The following is a 23771-nucleotide window of genomic DNA, read 5'->3' as shown; positions in this document are numbered from 1 at the left end:
AAAAGGAGCAGGGGAGCTGGGAGCTGCTCACTGAGCAGCCAGGGCACCACAGCGTGGAGAGCAGTGCTGCTGCTTTGGAGGCACCAGGAGAACCCCCAGGCCGTGTTCCTGCCCTGAGGAGTGCCCAGGAGCAGCATGAGGAGTGCCCAGGAGCAGCAAGGGCATCCCTGCTGGGGATGAGGAGAGGCGGCTCAGAGCCATCAAGTATCCTTTCCAACATGGAACAAGGCAGAAAGATAAGAATGGCTTAAAAAGAAAGAAATTGCCTCCAAATGAAATGTTTTTCCTCATTTCCCATGATACAGTGAAATTTCTTCATGGGCAGATAGTCAGAGTAGAGTCCATTACACTCCACACTTTTTGCCTTGAAACATAAATAGCTGCATCTCATATAAGTGTTTGTTATGAGGAAAAGCATGTGCCTAGAAAAGTTAGACATTAAACCATTATTTCATGCAGAAAGATATGCTAAAGGGAGAGGATTACTTACTATATTAATTCTGTCTTTCAGCTACCCGTGCATCTCTCTGCACATAATGACTTCAGTCACAAATGAGGTGCTGCAACAAACCCAGTTCCCTCCATTCCCATTTCCTTGAAGCCTGTGCACACAGTGACCCTCCCCTCTGGGCCCTGTGGGGGCAATGGGACAGCAGAGGGGAGAGCAGAAATCTGTTAGTCTGTGGGTACCTCTGTCAGCCTCTGTCCTTGCACAAAGTACTTATGGGCAAGCACTGAGATTTGTTATTAGTCCTTATATTGCAGCTAAATACTTCAAAACATCCCTGTTGGTGGCATAAAGTAACTGTGATGTGACCCTCAAGTATTTCTTCCTGTACTAGAAGTTAGAAGAGCATCTTAAAAGGCACCAAAATTTTTCTAATCATAAATTTCTCCCAGCAAGTGACTCATAGAGGGAGAGTTTCTGAGGTTAGCAAAACCAAAAAAACGCCAAGCACAGGGCTCCAGGAAATCTGGGATGTGAAGGATTGTTTAGCTCTTTCTGTCGAGGATGTCATGGCCTGTTGGCACAGGGTGCCAAAGCACTGCAGGTGCAGGGTCATGGGCATGGGCACGGTGCCAGGGAGGCATGGCCAAGGGCAGGGTGATTCCTGCTGACCAAGCTGTAACAGGTCACTGCAGGGATAAATAACCCTGCCATCGCCCTGGGCTCGGGTGCAGAGACAAAGCCCTGGTCCCACGTATGACAGCTGGTGGAGGATCTCTCACCTGACACTCCGGGCCCTGTTTGCTGCTGCAGAGAATGCTCCGAGCTGCATGCAGGAATGGGAACAGCAGCGAGCAGCAGGGCCTGATAGCACCATCTGCTCAGAGCCCATCTTGGGCACAGAGAACCCAAAATGATGGTATTTGGGTTCTTGGAGGAGTAAGGAGGGACAAACAGAACTGCCTTCTTGTGTGGCCAGAGGGCAGGCTGAGCTGAGGAGCCTGGCTGACAGATTTCCTTGGGAGTCTTGAAGGGCACAGAATTCCTCCAGGGAACTACAGGCCTGTCAGTCTGGCCTTGGTGTTGAGGAAGCTTAAGGACCAGATCACCCTGAGTACCATCACACAGCACCTACAAGATAACCAAGGGATCAGGCCCAGTTTAGACTGGATATTAGGAAAAAATTTCTCCATGGAAAGGGCTTCCAGCTCTGGCACAGGCTGCCCAGCAAAGTGATGAAATCACTGTCCCTGGAGGGATTTAAAAGCCCTGTAGGTGTGGCACTTGGGGATATTGTTTAGTGGTGGCCTCTGCAGTGCTGGGGGAATGGTTGGACTTAAAAGTCTTGGAGACCTTTTCCAACCTAAACAATTCCATGGTTCTGTGATGCTGTATAGTAAGTCAACCTTATTCAAAGGGCTCTGTTTGAAATCTGGCATCAGCAATACAGAACATGTTGCATCTTTGCTGGTACCTCTTCAATCTGGTTTGCAAGACATCCTGGAGGACGTGACCTTGGAGGCAGGCAGCATATCGAACCTGCATAATCCAAGCATCTCTGCATCAGTGGCAGCCTGTTGGGTACCGGGCAGTTAATAAATAATGAGGATGTCAAAGATGACAGCAGGAAAGTGGGAGCAGGTAGCAGCTTTGCAGCCAGCTCTCTGACAGCCGCTTGGCAACCTCCAATTAGGAGGCGAGCGCGGGCGCTGATCCCGGCGCGGTGTCCGGCTCCGGGGGCTCGGGGCACGGGCTGCGGGCACTCCCGAGAGCAGGGCCAACGAGAAATCCCTGTTTGTGATTTAATGGCAGGGCAGATCCCACCCGGGAGGCAGCGGCACGGCGGAGAGCGGCACAGGGCTCGCCGGTCTGTGAGCGGTGTGCCCAGGGGATAATCCTGCTGGGAGCAGGGATGGAGGCCTTGGCTGGGTCAGCTGAGTGTGAGAGTCACTGCCCCAGGACAGCAGGACACCGTGCTGCACCGGGCACTGCTGGGGCAGCTCCCAGGACATCAGCTCCTGCTCACAGCTGTTTCCTTCAAGGGTTGAATTGCATCACACCAACGCTCGAAGATGAGGAACCTGAGGTGTAATTGATCTTCTGATGGCTTTTTAAACGTCTGGTGAGAGGGGGCTGCTTTCCAAACAGCAGAACCTACACCAAAATGATCTTGATTTGAATAAGTATTCCATCCTTGTTTGGTAAATATACCCAGTGTTAATGGTGCTTAATGGTGCCTGTAATTGGTGTCTAAAGTTATTTAAAAGTAAATTTACTAGAAAATAATTAGCAATTTTATAGTTCACTACTTCCTAATTTTGTCGATAAAAGTTTTTCTGTGGTTTTTATCAGATGACACAATAGGACCATGCTGTGAAATAACCTTTTCTCAAACAAGCAGGAAATTGTGCACACAAAATAAGATTAAAAAATTTTCCTCCAAATTTCTTACCCTGGCAGCCAGCCCTCCTTCATCCCTCTCTTTTTATTAGCCACTGATTTATCCTTAATCAGCAGCAGGTGAAATCTCCCAGGTACTGCTCGGGGATTTGTTCTTTGTGACCCTGGGAGGTGCACCCCAAACTCAGAGGTGAGTGAGGAATGCTCTCCCCCACACCAGGACTTGCAGGCTGGCCCAGCTGGTTCTGGTCCCGGTCCCCACTCTGGTCCTGGCTGCAGCAGTGCCTTGCCCAGCCCTTTTGGCTGCAGGGCCATGGCCCGTGGGGCAAGTCACAGCAGCCAGCTGGGCTGGCAGGTCACGGCCAGCGCTGTCCTGTCCTGGCTCCTGCTCATGGGGCGTTGGAGCTGCTGGGGGGCCAAGAGAAACGGAGCAGAGAAACGCAGCTGCTACAATGATTTATTGTTTAGTGCTGGGGGTTCCAGGGTTCAGTTCAGGACAGTCACATCGTTCAGGTACAGAGACACTGACGGACAGAGACGCACTGGGGAGGCAGTGACAGCACAGCAAGTAAGATTCAGAACAGACCCACTCTCCATTTCCAGTCTCTGAACCAGAAAGTACCAGCTTTTCCAGAACAATGAATCACTCAGTCTGTGTATAAAATTAAATATAATTTATGCTTTGCTAATTGAAACCAAATACAAAATTCAATTTCCTGTGTATTCTAATGCTGACATTTGAATAGTTTTTTCTTAAAAAAGTGCTATTAACCTGACTCTCATTTGGCAGGCCTCTCTCTGGCCAGATAGAAAATAATTCCCCCATCCAGCCCTAGCTGCAGTGGGGCATAAATGGGGCGCATTTCCAAAGAGCAAAACAAAATAACACGAGCCCCCACCCCAGTCCCCATGCCCCAGCCCAGGGTGAGTGGTGTGCCCCTGCTCCCTCCCAGCACTGCAGCACTGGCAGCACCTCAGCTGCACCTGGGACAGGGTTGTGGGGCTGCAGTGTGCTGTCCCACCCTGCTGAGGGGCTGGAGACCATGGAGCAGGCGCTCGGGGAAGAGGAGCAGGGTCTCCCCTCCCAGTGGGCACCCATCAGCTCCTGCCGAGCTGGAGATAGCGTCTGGTATAAAAAATAAACCTCTGAATCTATGGCAGCAATGAGGGAGTGAGTGTGGGGGGCAGGCGGAGGGGCACAGGGGGCAGTGTGTCCCCAGCCCACCCAGGAGCCCCCAGCCCCAGCTGAGCCCCTCTGCCAGGCAGCCAGAGCCAGGCCCAGCCCCACGCCACGCTGGGTGCAGCGCTCCGGAGATGGGCAGAGATTCCCAGACACCCCTCTGGAGCCCCTTGTCCTCCATTCAGCATCTTGCACCAAATTATGCAGCAGCAGGTTTCATGTAGGACCTGTTCTGATATTTCAATAACGTGTGAAACACCATAAGATTATTCTTATTATATACTTCCAATTTTCCTGTAGTAATTTGGGAGTTTGTGGGTTGGTGAAAACTGTGCTATGTCAGGAGCTGTTTTTAAATCTGACCAGGCTGATGGGAACTGACGTGATGTCACCAGGGACCTCGCAGTGTCCCTCCAGCACGGGCCACGCAGCAAATGGTCCAAATGGCTTCAGCTCTTCTCATCCAATGCAAGGCACTGCACCAGTCACGGCGTAGTGAGCCACACGACAGGCCTGGAACCCTGAGCAGGGCCAGCTTGTCACCCAGGGAATGCAACAGTGGTTTCATCTGGTTAGCTGCAGCTGGAGGGAGTTCTTTCAGCTCAACCAGAACCGAGTCCTGGTCCTCCCACAGCAACCCCTTCCTGCACCTCTTCTGGAGACCTGCCAACGTGAGGGGGCTCTCATGAGGATACACCTCAACTGGAGGTAGCCTTAGCCCTCATCAGAGCAAAGAGAGCTGCCAGCAGTATCTGAGTGCCCTGAGAAATCACCATGCACGGGACCATTTCAGCAGCTCTGCATTTCACCTCTGCTCCCCCTCTGCCTGGTTTCCCGCAGCAGTGGAGGTGGAACTGTGCAGTTGTGTAAGCTCTGCTCCTGTCTGCTGGGCCCAGCAAACAGCTGATGACTCTGGGTGATCGACTGGGGATACAGGTTTATTCTATAATTTCTGCCAGGATCTGAAAATGTAGGTGACCTGGTCATTCCACTAGAAAGCACAGGTTTTGTGCGCTGAGCAGTGCTTGCCTGGGAATTAATTGCTCTTTTGTAATTCTGAAGTAAGATGAAGGCTGCTTCCCTGTTCTGCGACCCCAGCTGTCCACAGCCAGCAGCAGGGATTGCATTTTCAAGGTGCAAACAATGGCAGTGCCAGGGGTCCTGACTGTCAGACCCCGTGCTGGGGCTGTCCCAGGCCTCCACCCTGCAGCCACCCCCTCGGTCCCCACTGGCAACACTGGCTCCAAACCTGGAGCAGGGCATGGCACAGCCTGGCCAGGAGGTGCTGTGTGGGCACGGGTGGCACCACACTGTGCCTTGGCAGCCTGGCTGGGCAGTGGGAGCCTGGCTCACTCCTGGGCAGCCTGGAGTGTTCTTTCAGCTTCCAGGAGGGTGGAGACCTGGGGAGACCCCAGTTCTGATCTCACTGAGTATCTCAGCAAAGAAAAAACAACTCTCTTCCAACAGTGGAGGTGCACCCATCAGTCAGAGGAGAATTGAGACCAGGTGTCTGTGGCACTTGGTAAATTCTAGTTTTAGTGCAAGAAGTAATTGAATCGTTTGGTGCAAATGAAGTTCCTGTACATAGTTCCTTTGCAGCATAACTGGCTTTATTCCTTCCACACACAAAGACCAGTGTGCATGTGAGTGCACAAGGCCTGAATTGACCAGATCTGATGCTGCTGTTTGGGCAAAACTAAAGTGCAGGGCAGGAGAAATCAAATCTATGGGTTTGTCCCAGTGCTGGGTTTTGGGAGCCACCCTCTTGCCAGCTTGCCATGGCAGGAGGTCTGGACCTGCCTGCCTGGCTGCAAGGGGGACACCAGCAGTGAAACGTTGACACAAAGTGCCCCATCACCCTGAGGAGCCGTGCTCCCCTGCCTCCTCCTCCTCCCACCTGCCCCTGACCCCCAGCGCCGTGGTGGGGACAGCCCAAGGTGACAGGCCACTACAGTTCCAGAACTGCACATGTGGGGCGACTTCTGCTGCAGCCCTGACAACACAAGAGCCTGTTACACACAGGGCTGAGCCTCTGGCCCCAAGAGAGTTTTGGGTCTCAAATGATGATTCACATCCCAAAAACAAAAAAAAAATTTTCCTGATTTTGTGGTTCTACTTATCACTTTCTTCCTGCTCCCACTGGAAATCTTGGCCTGTCATTTGGTAAAACATGACATTGAAGGGTTTGTAAAACTTCCGCAGTCTGTGGATGACGTCTGGGTCTATTTTGGGGTGAGTTCGACCCTTGGACTTGCCCAAACACCGGGGAGCACTGCTGTCCTCTGGCTTCTTCAGACAGGGAAACCCCTTTGTTTTATTAAAATAAAAATGCTTCTCTGTCACAATCCTCTTGAGGCCTAAGAAGTCCTGGACCTTGGCCATTTCCCCAGCTGGGTCAGTGATGAGCCTCTCACCACTGACAAACAGGATCTGGGAGAGGGGGAAGTACTGGAGCCAGTTTTCCAAGTGCAGGGCATAAATCCCGATGCGGATAGCACTCCAGGAGGCATCAATCAGCCCCAGAGTCCGGTTCTTGAAGGCCAGCACCTCAAAGGTGGGGATCTCTGGCTTCTTGGAGAGCGTCTGCGTGTAGTCCGAGATGGCGCGGGTGACGGGGTTGCGCACCACCACGATCAGCTTGGTGTCCTTGGCCATGGAGTGGATGCGCCGCGGCGCCTCGTTGGTCACGAAGTAGCTGGGGGTCTTCTCCATGGTGATCTGGCCCTCCAGCGTCTTGGGCATCACGTTCCTGTGCAAAAGCAGAGGAGGTGGTTAGCGAGGGGCCGGGCAGGCTGGGCACCTTGTGCAGGTGTTGGTGGGACATGCAGGAGGGGAGATGCTGTCTGTGACCCCCAGACCCAAGTCCTTCTGGCTTTGTTTCTTCTCAGCCCCTGGCCAAGGTGGGCACCCAAAATGTCAAGTCAGCCTTGGTGACACATTATGCAGACAATTTGCCATAGGCATGTGCAGACCAAAGCTAATTGACACTAAACCTGCACAATACCTGCCTGCTCAGAAGCCATCTGCTCCCATTTGCTCAATTAAGCCTATTCACTCCAGAGCCGTGTACGGAGCGGCGCAGCTCGGATTACACAGGACCTTTTTGTTATGATGACATGCTTTTAAATGTCTCAGCTAATAAAACTTAATACAGAATAAGATCCCTTGCTTCTAGTACAATAATTAAATTTATTTACTATCTTGTGTGTGAGAAAGAATGACTTTTCTTTTATCTCTAATTCACATGCTCTGTCAATAATTAATTGCTGCTGGGTTTTGAGCTTCCTGTGCAAGCACTTTTATTAGCCAAAAGGAATTTGCCTACTGGATAAATTAGCATGTAGCAAGATTTTCCTGGATAGCATATTACCATATTGTAAAATGAAACTGCATTGAGATAGCAGTTATGTCTAAGAAAATGAAGAGGTAAATTCTTGTCCCAGTGCCACCAGTTAAGGATTATCATAGCCAGCCAGAGGGTTTTAAGTGATCACAGAATAAGCTGAATTGGAAGGGACCCACAAGATGCCCCCTGCAGGAGTGTCACAGCCTCGTTCACACCTGTTGTGCTGCCAGATGGCACCGGGGCTGGAGGCTGTGCCACAGCCAGGGACCTGCCTGCTGCCCACGCCCAGCCCCAGTGCCTCAGTGCCAGGGACAGGAACGGGGTCACTGCCCCGGGGAAGCACTCACAGCACTGGGCACATCTCCTGTGTCAGAACGGAGGATGGCGATGCCCAGGGCCTTGCAGGATTATCCCTTTGTACTGCAACTATTTTTAGTACAAACATATGGTGAGGAAATAACATGAATAGGCTTGAAATGGCTCTGTGAGAGCACCTTGGGCAGCGACAGCCACAGTAATGCTGACGTCAAACTGCTGGGCCCCAGCAAGACCCATTTCAGGAATAACACAGCTGAAGCCTGGAGCAGAAGCGGATGATAGGCACAGCCTGCTAGATGTGCCTGTCAAGTGTCACCTCATATTTGACTGCTAAAGGCATCAACTGGCTTTAACGCCTCTGTAATTTGTGTATTCACTGCTGGTGCCATCCAGCCCACCAGGCTTGTTCTGCTGAGAGCAGGGGTGATGCGGGGTCTCCTGCCAAGGCAAGAGTGAGGGTGGGTTTGCTGCTGCCACAGGGCTGCCAGTGTCCTCAGCATTTTGGGTGAAGAGGCTGGCGTTCCTGGCTGCCCCTGTCCTGTTGCAGAGCCTTTCCTGTTGAGTGGTGTCTGTCTGAGTAGCAGCAATGTGGCCTGCAGGGCTGCAGGACTCCCTGTCTCAGGGCCAGCCTGCTGGTGGCCAGGCTCTATGGGAAAGCCCATCCCCATGGCATCAGGTCCCACTGCAGCTGCCTTCCCAACAACAAGGTGCCTCAACCTTGTCTTTGTCCAGAGCACTCTGGTGCTTCATGCATGCCTTGCATCAGCCATGTGGGCAGCAGTGACATGAAGGGAGCAAGGATTAGTCAGAATGATGTATCTTGAGGTATTTATTCCTTTAAGAAAAAAAAAAATTAAGAAAAATATTAACAGGGATATGAGCACCTGGGGACTGCAGATGCTGCAGAATTACAGACCAGCTTCCCTGGGGAATCCAGTACGGGGCCTTAACAGCCCTGTGGGAAGGAAGCAGCTTTTATGGCTATGCACATGCCAGCAAGACCCACAGTATGATCAGAGATGAGCCCTTGGGTGCCCACTGCTGTACTGCGAGGGTGGGGGAGTGGAGGTGCTGCCCCAGCAGCGCTGCTCCGTGCCCACTCTCACAGCCCATGGCTGTCAGCTGGCAGGGGAGGATGGGGAGCGACCCACCTGCAGCAAGGTGTCCCACCACCAAGGTACACCACCTGCAGCAAGGACAACAGCCACCATGGTGTCTGCTCCCCACAGCAGCACCAGATGCCCCAGGGCATTTGCTTTGGTTTGTATAAAGCAAACACACCGAGGGTTCATAAAAGAAGCATGAATAAATATGTTAATTACAACTGCCCCTTCAGATAATGTTACCATAATAAACTGGAGCCAAGAAATTGCAGAGCTAATAATCTGGAAGTGTTGCCACATTTAAGGACTGTGTTTAACTCCGTGCACAATAAAGACAAATAGATGGATGGGCTGGCCCTGAGGAGAGAAAACAGGGAAGCAGTGATCAAGGAAAAGAGGAGGAGAAGCAGATTCAGCATTTGCTGTACAGTTTTAAGCATAAAGCTGGAAGCTACAATTTGTCCTCAGGACACCCTGGCCCTGCAGAGCCCGGAGCGACTGTGGCTCTGGGACATACGTACAGAAAGGCTTTACCCCAAACTCTGCTGCGTTTCAGAATCTCCCGCCATGTGCTGCCCTGCTGGGCAGGAGCCAAGCTGCACTGTGCAGGTGAAGGAGGCTGGAGCCTGCAGCCCTGGGGCCGGTGCCCCGAGTGCAGCCGGGGGCACAAGATAACTGCTGCCAAACAGAGAGCGGCACACTGCACGGCCAGCTCCTGCTGCTGGGAATAACAGGGGTGTTAAAGCTGGAGCAACCGAGCCTCTGGCACGGCAGGAATGCTCCTCAGAGCAGTTAACCTTCACAGAGCTGCTGCCATGTGCTCTGCCCTAATTGCGTGTGTGCCGACAGAATTCTAACCAGCTCTGTGTGTGCAGGCGGAGCAGCGCTCTCCTGCAGCGGCTGATGCAGAGCAGTTTGCAGCATGGGGCTAGGGCTTTGCTCCCTCTGGAACACACTTTGGCTTTCCCTGCAGTGTTTGTGTCCCTTTTGAGGCCAGTCTGGTTGCTGAAGATGCACGGCCGGGGAGCGACTGCACCTGACATGCCTCCACAGGGCACTGCAGGAGGAGAAGTGTTGGAATGGGACACGTCTACTCATGGCTCTGCCACTGGTGTCTCCCACCTGCACCTCCTCTCTCTTCATCACTGCTCACCTGGAAAAGGGGAGCAGTGACAACAATCCACTGCAGGAGCTCTGCTGACACAGCAGGAGCAAACCCCCTGCTCCCTTACGGGACGGGTGTCATCCCCTTGTGCTTGTTGGTGCAGCACCACTGCACTGTGCAATGCCAAAACTGAACTGTCATGCTGGCCTTGGACCCAGGAATCACCTCGTCCTCCAAGCAGAAGACCCAATATATATTACTGAGCACTTGCTTGGGCTTTGGATATTTCTCTCCTTTCCTGTTCATTCCCCAGCGCTCCTCAGAGGCTGAGGAGGGGCAGACTGCTCTGTGCACGCCTGAGCTGCACAGGGGCTGCTCTCACTGCAGGTTCCTGCTCCCTGCAGAGAAGGCCCCCAGCCTCTGCGGGCAGCAGGCAGGACAGCTGGCTCCCGCCCGCCCTGGCCTGGAGCAGAGGCCCTCATTGGGAAAATGTGCTGTAGTAATTGCTCTTAACTGCTGGCTTCAAACAAGCTCTTTATTTTCAAAGGATACATTTTATAAATTTGCGAATTTGCATGTTGCCAAAATCCCCTTGTGGTTTATTTAAATCCAGATTATCTTGTTTATTCCTTCAGTCACAGCTGTCATTTATCTCTGTGTAGGCAGCTTGTTCACCATGCTGCAGGTTTCCTGCAATCCCACTCAAAAGGAGTCTTTGTTAACTGTATTTTCATGTTCTCAACAAGAGAAAAAACTTCATAACAACTCCCGGGGCTTGGGGAATCACAGAGGAGGACAAGGATTTGCACAGCTGCCATGGAAAGAGGAAATGGCCAGGTGCTGCCAGTGTCACCTGCCCACAGAGCTCTTCTCTGCTGCTCCTTGGGGTGGAGCAAACAGCTGCTTTTGTCTTCTGAAAAGACAAACATGAATCCTTTTTCTTTTTATTATTAACACATTCCAGTATAATTGCTTGAGCTGTCAGCTGTGACCTGCCAGTAATTCAGCAGGCGTGGGACTTTCAAGGGGAGAGCAGCATTGCAACTGAGCCCGCAGTACGCATTAAAAGCAGAACCCATTTGCTATAAGCCCCCGAGTCAAATCTCTTGTTGAATTTGTTCAAACATAAATTTACAGCTGAATTTACATAGGTTTAATGTTTTATAATCTTTTCAGTCTGTGAATCTATATTCAAGAGTGAGTGCATTAGCTCAGAAATATTGTGCTTAACGCTGAAAATAATTTTAATCTCTCCAAAGTCCAATCCTTTGCACATCACTAAACCTCAGAAGCCAATCCCTTCTAATAAGAGACACAAAACTTGCATCTGTCGCTGCCTAATAGATTCACATTGCTCTAATTCAAACAGCTCACATATGTCTGTTAAAAAACACGGAACATAAATGATAAAGCCCTTTCAGAAAAGCAGCTGCCAGTTCAGACTGGGGGCCAAAGGAACACAAACTATCCTCAGGAGACTCACTGGAAGAGTTCAGTGGTTAGGAATCTGGTGGCTGGGAGAAGGGGGTGAACCACCCCGCTCTGTGACTTGCATTCTGCTTTTGCAGGGCTTGTAACCCCAAATTAGTGGCTGCCAGCACTGTTGCTTTCCCTCTTCCCAGAGGTTCCAAAGACATTCACTGTCCATGCAGAACACGCTTGTGGGGGGCAGTTTGGGAGTGCAAGGACACGTCCTTGCTCGGTGCCAGCCATGTCCCTGCTGAGATTGTCCCCAGCGTCCCCAGGCAGGATGCGGGAGCCCAGGATGCTGCAGCCGGGGTGAGTTCCCAATGCAGCCAGGGAACAAGAGGCAGCTGGGGCTCGGGAGTGCCCCAGTGTCCCTCAGCAGGGCCAGCCCTTCTCCCAGCGCGTCCAGGGCCGCCTGGAGCCGTCCGTCCGTCCGTCCGTCCGTCCGTCCGTCCGCAGCACGGCCGGATGCAGCGCGGAGCCGGGTTGCCATACCAACGCAGGTGCTAACGCGTGTTGACTAGCTGGGAGCTGAGCTGATCAGAGAATGGCAGCTCGGAGCTGCCATGGCAACCGAGATGCCAGAGTGGAAGCCGTGCGGCTAGCGGGGTACCCGAGCGGCGGCCGGGCACAGCGGGCCCTGCCCGCACGGGCTGCACCGCAGCTGCCGCCCCCAGCACCTCCACAACTCGGGGCACAGCTCCTGCTCCCCGCCTCCCCGCGCTCCCCGCCTGCTGTCCTGGGCAGGGTCGGCGCTGCCCCTCGCAGGAGGCACGGGGCTGCAGGCAGGATGCGCCCCGGAGCCCCGCTGCAGCCACACAGCACAGCCTGCGAGCACAGACCATTCTAACGTGATTTTTCACAATATCGCCTAGTCCAGAGTCCGACAATCCCAATGAAAGGGCTTCTGTGTCTCCGCAAAATGCAAAATCTTTAACGGCTCATTGGCATGTGCTTAAGTTGGCCTGGATAAGAAGTTACTCCTGAGAACCTGATATTGATTCTGTCAAGGATTCAAAGGTTTTATAGGCATCGCTCAAGACCTCTTTAGTACTTGTACCTTCTTAATGGCTCTCATCACCCATGGAACTGGAAACATCCCCCGGCACCCTGGGAAGAGGCTGTCTCTGTGCCGGGGGCCGGAGCCCTGCCGCTGTCCAGGACGTGGCTGCCCTCCAGACGGCCGGGCAAGGCTCCCTGGCACCCCGAGGGACAGCCTGCGCCTCCTCCGGGCTCCTTTGGCAGGTGGAGACAGATACTGTGGCTAGGGAAAGGGGCAAGGGGGCAAACTGCACCCAGGAAGTCTCCTCTCCTCCTACCACTATGCAACAAAATCAGTGGGCAGGTGGCTGAGTAGCAGACAAAAATATAAATATGCTCTGATTTCACTGGGACCATCTGGCTCAGGCATGATAGGTGGGTAGGAATGCTATAATCATGGAGCAGAGTACTAAGCTGATCCATTAAAGTCTTTTAGCAGAAGCATCTATGGAACCTATATTAATCTGGCAATGCTTTGTGAACAGACATCACAAGGTTAGATCCATTCAACTGCAATTAAAACCAACCCTCACTGATCAGCCTAGCTGGGAGAGCTGCTGCAGCATTGTGTTCCCCAAGGTTCTCATGAGTATAGACTGTTGATACTTGCACAATGTAATCTGAAATTATGATCTCAATGCTAAATCTTGCTTTCTTCTGTTCTTTCCTCAAGTGGATCTCCTCTGGGACGTGGCTGCTGCCTTGTGCCCAAATCCCTTGCCTGAACAGCTCTCACACAAATTGCACAGGCTCAGGTTAGTGCTGTGGGGTTCCTGATGGGGCAGTGCCTGACATTGTTTGACCAGGGACAAGTTTGGCCCAATCTCTCCAATTTTAGTGCAAGATTTGTTGTTGGTCAGCAGTCAGCTATGGTTGTGGAAAAGGCAGGAAATGTGTATTTCTAACCCCTCTGCTGTCAAAGTTATTTTGATGAAGTCTCACTACCATTCCCTACAGAAGCCCATGGTCCTATTCACTGGGAATCTCTTAGCGTTGTCTACTGGATTTAATTTCTATATTAGTCACAGTTACAGCACAGTGCTGGAATGAGGACTCGGGCAGGCACAGGTGAAGCCTGCCTCCTCTTACTGAGGATGTGCAAGTCAAGCTAGTCTGCTCCCAGTCCCGATTTCCCTTCAACACAGGAGTTCAAGCCCCCTCAGTGCCAGTTCCCTCACTTTCCACTGGTTTTTCTTGCCCCATGCCGTGCTCAGCTATGGCGCAGAGCTACATGCAATGCTGATGCACATGCAATCTCTGCAGGACAGAAACCTCTCTGAACATGCAATCCAGTGCACTTTGCTGGCAGCGCCATCACACACACTCCTTCCTGCCCCCTTGGCACTCCCAGTCTGGGAGATCAATACCAACATGCAGCAGTACCCCCAGCACCAGCCGTGTCCTTCCTGCCCCAAGCAGAGCACCAAGCCCACACAGACCCCCGTGCAGAGTGCTCCACTACAGCCAGGAGTGCCCCCAGCCAGGAGTGCCCCCAGCCAGGAGTGCCCACAGCCAGGAGTGCTCCCACTCCACCCAGGAGTGCCCCCACCCAGGAGTGCCCCCAGCCAGGAGTGCCCCCAGCCAGGAGTGCTCCCACCCAGGAGAGCTCCCACCCAGGAGTGCTCCCACCCAGGAGTGCTCCACTCCAGCCAGGAGTGCCGCCAGCCAGCCCAGCCCTGGTTGCTAAGTGATGCCTGTGGAGTTTCAAGACTCAATAACAGAAGCTGTTGGTATTGCAGGCTGCAGTACCTGGAACAGCCAGCTGGATGTGGAAAAGCAACAACTCATGGGGAGAGCTCTGTGCACACCGTGCAGCTGACACCCAACACTGATCAGACTCAACTGCGTGGTTCAAATCACTCCAGCTTCCCAAGGATGGGATGGGCCCTTCCCAAAGAAGGCCAGGGAAATAAAATATTAAAATATAGTGCTTTGGAGCTGCATATCCTGAGGAGTCCTTTTTCATCTTCTGGAAAATTTAATTCTACAAGGAAAAACATCCTGGCAATAATGGCTGCCTAAGTGAAAGCACCACAGCTGTATCATACTAAAAGCTTTTCAGGGAAAAGAGTAAATAAATTCTATTCTTCAGATGTATCTGGATGTTATCCTAACGCAGTGCCAGAGTAATAGGTAAGCCATCAGCAGCTAAAAGGCTGGGAATTGTTATGGAGGAGCGATACTGCCAAAGAGGGTGAAAACAGCAGTAATCGTTCACACCCTGCGCTGAGCTCCAGCACGGCCGGCAGCCGGGCATGGAGAGGGACTCCTGCCCTCGGGCCAGCGGCACCAGCGCGAAAAGGCTGGACACAAAGCCACCATCAAGGCTGCCGCAGGAGCCCCGGGCAGGTCAGAGGTGGTGGCCAGAGCATGACCCTCTGCACTTCACACCTGCAGTTTCCCGTTCCTGTCCTAGCTGTCAGTGAGATGGATCCGTGCCAGCCAGCAGTGCTGCAGGCAGAGCAGCTGAAGGGGCAGCTGCGCAGGTCACGGGCTCTCAGCAGCTGCTGCAGCCAGCAAAGCCAGCTCCACATCCCTCCACAGAGACACTGAGTGGCGAGATCTTCCCAACTGCATTAGCCTCTCGGCTGCCCATAGCACAACATCCCACTGTTTAATCTACAGAGGACCAGTGTCTGCATCCAGCCTCTGGAGCCCAGCAGATGCCCCAGGCAGAGCCCAGTGCTCCCCTGGCTGTTGCAGCAATGCACACCAGTGCCCCAGCCCCTTCTCTGCTCCTCCCCATGCAAGTGGAAACCACGTCAGCTCCAGCATCAGACAAGTCCTGCAGTGGCCAAGGCATCTCCCAAAACAACTGCAAGGACTACACAGATCCAAGACTCGTCCATTCCCCCCTCAAGTGCTGCTCCTCTGCCCCTGGAGGGAGTGATGCTAGCCAGGCTGCTGCCGAGGACACAGCTATTTATTATTTGCTTCTGTTGATTATTTTTGGGTTTAAGTTCATTTATTATGTATGCAAGAATGGTAATACACTGGCATCTGAATGTCTTTTAGGCATACAATATCCTTATTATTCAAAGTGGTTTTTCCTCCATAATTGAATGGTTTACCTTATTATTACACTATGTTAATGACCCAGCATTTCCATTTTTCTATAGGATGCTTAATTGTAAGCAAAGTGCAATCAGAATCAGAGATGCCATCTGTAATTGACAGCATCATAATAACAGCCAGAATTGCAGGAACGAAGTACCAAAATAAGTAACAGTGGGGAGAAAGCTGCCCTGAAACCCCTCAGGAAGCTGATCTGGGCTGGGACAGAGCCCGCCCACACAGGATCCTCTCCCCAAACTCTGACAGTTTGGGCATTAACAGAGATAGAGTGCTATTGATATCAGTTTGTACATTTAATCAGTTTTTTTGCAGTTTTCAGCGAGATGTGAACTATATCCCTGTCCAAGGCATTTGGTTCAAATCAGCTGAGACAGAGAATAATCAAGATTTATGATTCTCATTCTGACTCGGATCACACAGTCAGTGCAAGCGGTACCGCAGAGCTTCCTCCCTGAGCCCCAGTGACATCCCTCTGCTTGCCCTCACAAGTGATTTAACGTCCATCCCAGGGACTGTCACCACGCTGCTGCAGCTGCAGATAATGCTGACTCTGGGCTCTCTCCACTACCCCCAGGGGTGGCACCTGGGGCACTGCAGCCCAGTCTGGGGCTGGTCGGCAGAAATCAGTAAAACAGCACTTTGGAAAATAAAAGGGAATTCATCTCGCTGTGCCTCCCAGCACAGCCTAGAGCAGCCTGGAGCAGCAGCAGGCTGTGGCATGTCTGACCTCTCTTACCCAGAGTATCCTTGCTGGGGAAGCACAGCATGGGTTCTCACAGGTGAATCATACCTAGCCCTGCAAGGGTCAGGGGCAAAGTGAGCAAAGTGAGCACTGGAACTGCACAGGGAAGGGCCAGGGGCAGCTCAGGAGGCAGCTCCCAGCAGCAGCAAGGGCTGTCAGCACATCCTACAGGCAGTTCCATTTCCAGGGGCTCAGCAGCAGCCAGGGAGCCAGAGCACTCCAAGAGCTCAGCTGGGAAGTCAATGTTTAGATAAAAATTAAATGATCCAAAACCAACTCTAATAAAACCAGCCAGGTGATGGGAACAGAGCAATGGTGAGACAATTTTCAAGCCATTTTGAAGGCAGCCGTGCTGTGTGTTGCTGGCTGGCCAGAGTGTGCTGTGGCTGGCTCCTAGATGCTCTGGTGGGCTCCTGCCCAGACATCTGCTCCCAGTACAGGATGGGTGTGAGCCCAGGCCAGGCAGCCCAGCCACAACTGCAGAGGAGGGTCCTGGCACATCCACACTGCCCTGGGAGTTCCCCTCTCTGGAGAGCACAGCCCCAGCATCTCAGCCCACAAGCTGTCACAGCCCTGCAGCGCTGGCCCATGGGAAGTGTTGTGATCCTGCTGCCCAGAGCTCCAGCAGGAGCAGGGCGATGGGAGCTGCGTGTGGCAGAGGGCTGGGCAGGGAGGGCAGGCTCCTCTTGCCGCCTGCTCACAGCAGCACCGAGGCAGGAGGGCTGTCCTGCTGCTCCTGCTGCCTTCTGTCTCAGCAGGGTTTGCTCAGCCACCTTTCCCCACACGCTGTGTGCAGCACCACTCAGGGTTAGCCAGGGCTCTCTGTTAATTCACACATGTAGTGTAACATCCAAGTGAGTGAAAAAACAGCCTGATGCCACTCCAGTCAATAGAGTAAACAATTCCTGGTTTGGATAAACAGAATTACTAGTGTTGAAGAGCTCTGGGCAGCACTGCACAGTCTGATTAGTGTAAATGCTAAACACAAACCAATTAACACTCTCTAAGTCTGCTTATCTCATGTCACTTAGTTCTAAAATAAAGGCTAACACTAAATACACACATTGATTTAGCCATTAAATCTAGCATCACTCAAAACAGCTCATTATATCACCAAGAAACAAATAAAGTCACCTGAATTTTCAGAAGCTGCTCTATTACGAACAGTGACTCAACTGCTCCATCCTGCACTAGGGAGTCACTGCTCATACTGAGAACAGACTGATACAGCTTCACCCAAAAATCAAACCTGGGCCACAGGCAGAGGTGACAGGTGACATCCCTGCAAGACCTCAGGCAGTGCTGTGGAAGCACTTGGGGCTGGCCTGGTGCTGTGCCAGCAGCTGCAGTGCCTGGGTACAAACAGCACCATCACTAACAACTGCTGCTTGGCCAGTGCCAGCCTGCATCCCCGGCATCCATCAGCTCTGCTAAGAAGAGGAAAGACTCTCCACAGTCCCAGCAAACCCCACCAGCTGCCAGTGCACGTTTTGAGAGCAAAACCAGCACTGACAGAACATCCACCTTAGTCCCTGAAGAACCAAAGCTACTTTGGGTTTGATTTGAGCTTTATTTGGGCTTTCCTTCAACTAGAAAGTATTGAAAGCTGGTATGTGGGAAGCTGATGATAGGAATAGCCTGTCTGGGGGTATCCTGCCCTAACAAGCACGGGTAGCAGGCAGGGAAGGATGTGTGGATGTTAGCAGGCAGTGCGAGATGTTTACATTCCTAATTACAAGGGCTAATTCTTTGCTTTGGCCAGGTATCCCTTCTGCAGACAAGGTTAATGGGATGTGAGAGACCACAGCTGCCATAGCACCAAGTGAGGAGGACAGGCAAGAGACAGCAGCATTAATCAGCAAGGAGCCATGCAAAAATGGTTATCTCAAGCTGTTTGGAGGCACAGAGTAAAAATAAATCTCCCTGAGTTTAATATTCTGCCAGTCAGCTCCTTTTTGTAGGTGGAATCTATTAAAAATTATCTTTCTGCTAAAATGCTAAAGTGTTTCTGACATTTAACAGCTTGCTTCGAGCAAAAAGGTGCAATAAATACATAGGAGAGCTAATTGGCACCAGAACATCCAACATCCACCCTGCACGAGCAAGCACTGCTGTGTCAGCTCCTGTCACCTCTGGCAGACCCCAGCATCTCCCCTGAGAATGGTGCCCTGCTCCATGTGCCCTGCTCACCTGGGGAACTGGGAGGTTCCCACCATCATCCAGCGACTGCGGATGGAGTGGCTGGAGCCGAGGGTCGGGGGGACACGTGCTGCAATCTGCTCCTACCCAAGTCTCCACTTTGAGGTACTTGGTTGCTGCAAGATGCAGAAGGAGCTGCTTGGCAATGTGGTCTCAATAAAAATTAATGCTTTAACAAGAAGCCAAATAGCTACAGCTAATGTTCTTCTGAATGAGATCTAAATTTTATTCATAAGCATCAGTGTCAGGACTAAAATAACAGTTTTATGGACACTGTGAGCATAAACAGCTCTGCTGATTCAAAAACAGAAACTGCACTTCTGAATGAATCAACGTGTTCATTTGGAACAAAAGCACTGTTCCAAACACATGCCTCAAATAAAAGAGAAAGCCAGAGAGTGTTCTCCTGGTGAGTCTGCTTCCAAGGAATGCACTGCAGAGGGAACAGTGATTGGGCATGTACTCAGGAGAAGGAGCAGGGCACACAGGGACTGCCTGGGACACGGCTGGAGGTGGGGTGGGATGGTGTTTCCACCCCATCTGCGTGTGGAGAAGAATCACAGGTCAGAAAGAAGAGTGCTACACTCCTGCAGAAATCCCTGCTGAGCTCCAGCATTCAGGACTGGATGGCTCTGGCAAATGGTTGAAGTAGCCTTTGTTTATTTGAGGTCAATGCCTCAGAAAAGGGCAAGAGCCATAGGACTAACAAGTAATTGATAAGAGATTTTTAGAAAAATACCTTTTGGAGAGTGGGCTCAGACCAACAGAAGTCAGGTAGCCCACAGTGGGGCATGCATGTGTGGGCAGTGGCATGGCCACGCTGGCCAGACACTCCAGAGCATGGCTGAAAGGGGGCTGGAAAACACATTGTATATTCAGTGTGGAGTTTGTTGTCAGGCTGCTAGTGGAGCCTCTGGACAATTTGTTTACTTTACAAGGCAAATTAAGGGTCATGCAAGAGAGAAGCACCAGCTCCAGCATCCCCATTCCCACACCCCTTCTGCAAATGGAACAGGACCAACAGGACCGAGCGCTTCCAGTCAGCACTGAAACACCCCAGATATCATGATCCTTGTCCAGCCCTGAGACGAGGCAAGCCCAGGCCCCTGCACTGGGCAGCCCCCACTCTTCCAACAGCCCTGTGAGCTCGGGTTCTGTGGGGAATCTCTCTCTGGGAGAGCCCGGCTTTGCTGCTGCAGTGCTTCCCATAACTGGGGCAATATATCTGTGGCCACAAATGAAAGATCAATATTTATTTAACAGACACACTACCCTTTAGAGGCCCTTAATTGTAGATTAATCATCATTAACTGGCAGTAATTGAACACGCTGGAAGCTGTGATCGCAGCCATCCCCCACAGCAGGGTTTGGCGCAGGCGCCAGCAGAGGGATGGAGGTCACGGGTGGCAGAGGGACACACAGTGGTCTCACCCTGCAGGGATGCACAGGGACTGCTGCAGCCAGAGGTGTGCTCAGCACTGGTGGGACACAGCTGTGTGGGCTGGGGACCCTCACAGAACGAGGGGTAAACCCTGGAGCAGGCAAGTGCCTCTGTGCTGCAGCAGCCCCACAGCCCTCAGCAGGACACACTCTGGAGCTCTGGCCCCAGTCTCAGCTCCAGCTGGACAGGCAGCGTGCTTCAGGCCAGACAAAGCCCTGTGTCCAGCAGGGAAACACAAGGGGAATGAGAGGGGTGACAGGCTCATCAAAGGGAAGGAAGACATGGCTCTGCCCGGGGAAGCACCTGTCCAGCACCATCAGCACCTGCACAGAATCCTGGTGCTGCTCGTCTGCTCAGTGCACGCTGCCTGCTGGAGGCACAGCTGCTGGCAGACTCCAAGCCCAGGGGATCCCTTCCCTTTGGGAGGGAGAAACTGCGGTTTGTTTCTTTCCGGATTTCACAGGAATACAGACCAGCAGTGCAAGCACCAGCTCTTCCTGCCCGGCTCTCAGAGCCATGGGGTGAGCCTGCCACAGGCTGCTGCCAGAGGGACCAGGGGGACACACGGAGATGCACAGCCACCAGCACAAGTGTTTTGGAGAGCGCTGCTTTTCAGACACCCTTGAACACTGGAGGGCTTTGGAGACACTGGTGTGCTCTCTAGTCTGGGGCTTTGGGCAGCTCTACCCTGTTTCTGGTGTCACAGTGATTAAGAAACAAAATCTAACGTCGTCCTTGGTGTGAACACAGGCGAGTGCACCGGCCTCAGTGCCAGCAGGCTGTGTGGGGCGAGCTGGCAGAAGGAAATGCAAATTCTCTTTCTGTAAGGACGACAGTGGCACGAATGCTGACTTTATTAAAATGCAGAATTATTTCAGGGCCCTTTGTTTAGCTCAGAGCCTGGAGGTAATTTATGCATAAGGATGGAGCAGCGAGGGCTGTGCTCGGCTGCCTGGCATTGCCAGCAGTTCTTGGCTGTGCTCCTGGTGTGAAGGCTTTCCAGCTCTGGAGGGAAGGTCTGGGAGCCCACAGTCTCACTGCTTGTTCTTGCTGAAGAATTCTTCCTGTCCCCACAGCTCCTGTGTACAGCTGCTATGGATGGAGGCTTTAACACAGAGACTAATTAAGTGCTCGCTGATCAAGTCAGCTGGTCCTCTGTCCAGAGACATTCCCTCTCTGCCTGCCCTCCTCCTGCTGCCCAGAACAAGCCTGGCTGCGCTGGGGCCTGGGGATGGCTGTGCCCACCTGCCATCCTGAGAGCTGCTGAGGGCATCCTCCCGTGCTTCCCCACGCTCCCCTGGAACAAGGCAGGACCACTGCCACACTGCAGCCTGGCCAAGGAACCTTTTGAGCCGTGGGCTGTGAGGAGGGGCCCTGCTCTCTGCCCCACCATGGCTGTGAGCTGCTCCTTCAGCTGTGGCCACCAAACACATCATCAACCCTGCCCTGCCCCAAGTACCCTCAGGCAGGGCAGTTCATTGACTTTGCAGCCCATGAATTCTCTTTGGATTTGGAGACTCTCAAGGCAATCTGAGCTTCTGCAAATTCTCATCAAAACTTGGGACTTAGCTGGCACTTCCACTGCTTTGGCCTCTGTATCAAAGGGATGTATGTGGGATTTGGCAGGAGAAATTCCAGAACCTGGCATAGAGACGACAATTAGTTTCTCATGAATAAATACTACAACTTGAAAGGATGAGGTTCAGAACTCCAGCATGGCTGGAGCTGTCCTGGTCCCATAAACAGCTGTGGGGGTCCTGCTAAGGTACAGGGAGAGCATGAAGCAGGGCTTTCCAACAAGCAGTAGAAGGTGAACAGAAGGGAGGTCTCAAGGTCCCTGAACGGCAGCAGTAAGCTCCCTTGCTCATCACCACAGTCCTGGAGAGGGTTGTGGTGGCTCGGCTGGAGCTGGCTGAAGGCTCAGAGCACTGCATTTCAGACAGACAGGTTCAGCCAGGTGCTGGAGTGAAGCAGCACAGCCCAGGGGCACAGAGGAATGCCAGGATCTGTCCTGGCAGCAGCTGGGGACCAACGCCAGGCCCTTCACCTCTGCCCACCACCACTGCAAAGGCAAACAGAGGCTGCTGGAGCTTGCTGACAGGGAGGTTTACTGAAATGAAACCTTTGCAGCAGGTTACGTGCTCTTGTTTTGAGGAGTTTAAACCATGTCCAAGATCAGGCTAGATTAAATCCTTGACTTCCACTGCTGCCCAGGAAGCCTCATCTAGGCTGATTCACATTTTCATCTGCATACTAATGCTGAGCTTTAATCAGCAAGGAAACCTTCCAGCACATTGCTTCAAAGGTAAATGTCTGCAGTGGAAGGCAGCAGGGAGGAAGCCCCTGCCAGCTTCTTTCCCCCTCTCTCATGCCACGTACACCAGATTTGCTGTATCTCACTGACAGGACGTGGGGGCTCTACTGCCTAACCCCATGAGCTGCACGGCTGGCATCAGGCTGCACACTGCTGGGGCTGTGCTTGGGGAACATCAGCGTGTTTGACATAAAGTCTGGCTTCACCGAGCCAGGTTTATCACCTGGTAAAGCTGCTGTGCCCAGACATCACAGGCAGAGCCATCACACAGGGCCTGCTATTAGCAGGGGAAGGAACTGAGGAATAAATCCATGACTTCTGCTTTTGTGCAGGTGGAGTGCAGACTTACGTTGCAGAAGATCCGTGCAGGCTGTGTGACTCCCAAATCCCACCCCGCCCCTCACACATCGATCCCGGCAGCTGGTCACAGCCCGCGGGCTGACAGGAGGAGGGATGGAGTGCTGGGAGCGCGGAGACGGGAGCCTGGAGCCAGCCACCCTTCTGGAGGAGATACTATTCTTAGGCGGGTATTTGGAGGCAGCTCAGAGGAACCTGCCTTGTCACACTTTTAAATTCCTCTCTCTGCAGTGGCACAGTGACAGAAGCCTTTCCGTATGGCGTCGTGGGAGGGAAAGCTTCCGCCCGCCGTTGCCTGTGGCGGATGCCAAGCGGCGCTGGGCACCTGCCATCCCGGGGCTGGCACCCCGAACTGCACCGGCTGCTCAGGCAGTCACAGCCCAACCAGGGCAGCGCTGGAAGCAGGTTCCCCACACCGAGTGGGCTCCTGGCCACAGAGCATCGATTCATGGCACTCAAACACGCTGCTTCAACCCCCAAGTATCCTGCTTCCCTAAACCTCTTCACTTCTCATTCCTCACATGGTGATCTCCTTGCTACACATGCCACCAATCACTATGCAAAATAATAATGTTAATGCCCACGTCCACTAGCAAAGAGACAATGAAATCTCTGGCACTCACCAGCAGCAGGGTCCCTCCACTGGGACCACAGGCACGACCTGCAGAGACACTGGGCTGGTGGCACTGGGACAGCATGGCTGGGAAGGAGCTGAAGAAGCCCCAGGTTACATGGAAGGAAAATGGGCACAGCCTCAGCAGGAAACAGCTGTGTAACATGAGTGGCTCCATCCCAGCTGACAGTGGCACCATGTGCCACCAGCCTGCCAGCCTGTGCCCTGTCCTGCCACAGGCAGCCACTGTGGCACAGCACATCCCAGTGCCACTGCAGGGCAGCACCACGTCACGCCTGCCCCAGCCCGAGCTCCTGCCTGCCCTGCATCCTGGCTGCAGGGACAACATCAACAGGTCCAGTTCCAACACCAAGCACTGCATTTCCACACACCTTCCTAGAGGAAATGTTTCTCCTCTGTACTTGAAAGCTTCTTGAAAGTTTCCAGCAAACAGGTGTCGCAGGTAAGCAGGGCTGGGGTCAGCCATCCTGCACCAGAGGCAGCCGTGCAGCCCCTCTGTGGCACACAGAGGTGTGAGGACATTAATCACCGCTGCTGAGCTCCTTTCCTGCCATTGTGTCACAGCCCTAATTGTGCTTGTTAAGTGGAAAGACTTCCTGGC

General features: G+C 52.7%; 1 protein-coding gene and 1 long non-coding RNA gene across 2 annotated transcripts in view; one reads left to right on the top strand and one right to left on the bottom strand.

The window, feature by feature from the left end:
- Positions 1-3291: 3291 nt before the first annotated feature.
- Positions 3292-23771, bottom strand: part of HS3ST4 (heparan sulfate-glucosamine 3-sulfotransferase 4) — a 53959-nt gene continuing 33479 nt past the window's right edge. The window contains exon 2 of the mRNA XM_064390062.1: positions 3292-6777. Within this exon, the coding sequence (XP_064246132.1) occupies positions 6141-6777 (637 nt within the window). The 3' untranslated portion in view covers positions 3292-6140. The remainder of the gene's footprint in view (positions 6778-23771) is intronic.
- Positions 11813-14353, top strand: LOC135281317 (uncharacterized). The gene is made up of 3 exons (XR_010348000.1): positions 11813-12612; positions 13082-13163; positions 14148-14353. It is a non-coding gene; the product is annotated as an uncharacterized LOC135281317 (long non-coding RNA).

The sequence above is a fragment of the Passer domesticus genome, chromosome 15, assembly GCF_036417665.1.
Source record: "Passer domesticus isolate bPasDom1 chromosome 15, bPasDom1.hap1, whole genome shotgun sequence".
Classification (NCBI taxonomy): Eukaryota; Metazoa; Chordata; class Aves; order Passeriformes; family Passeridae; genus Passer; species Passer domesticus.
This window is presented reverse-complemented; position numbering and strand designations above follow the sequence as displayed.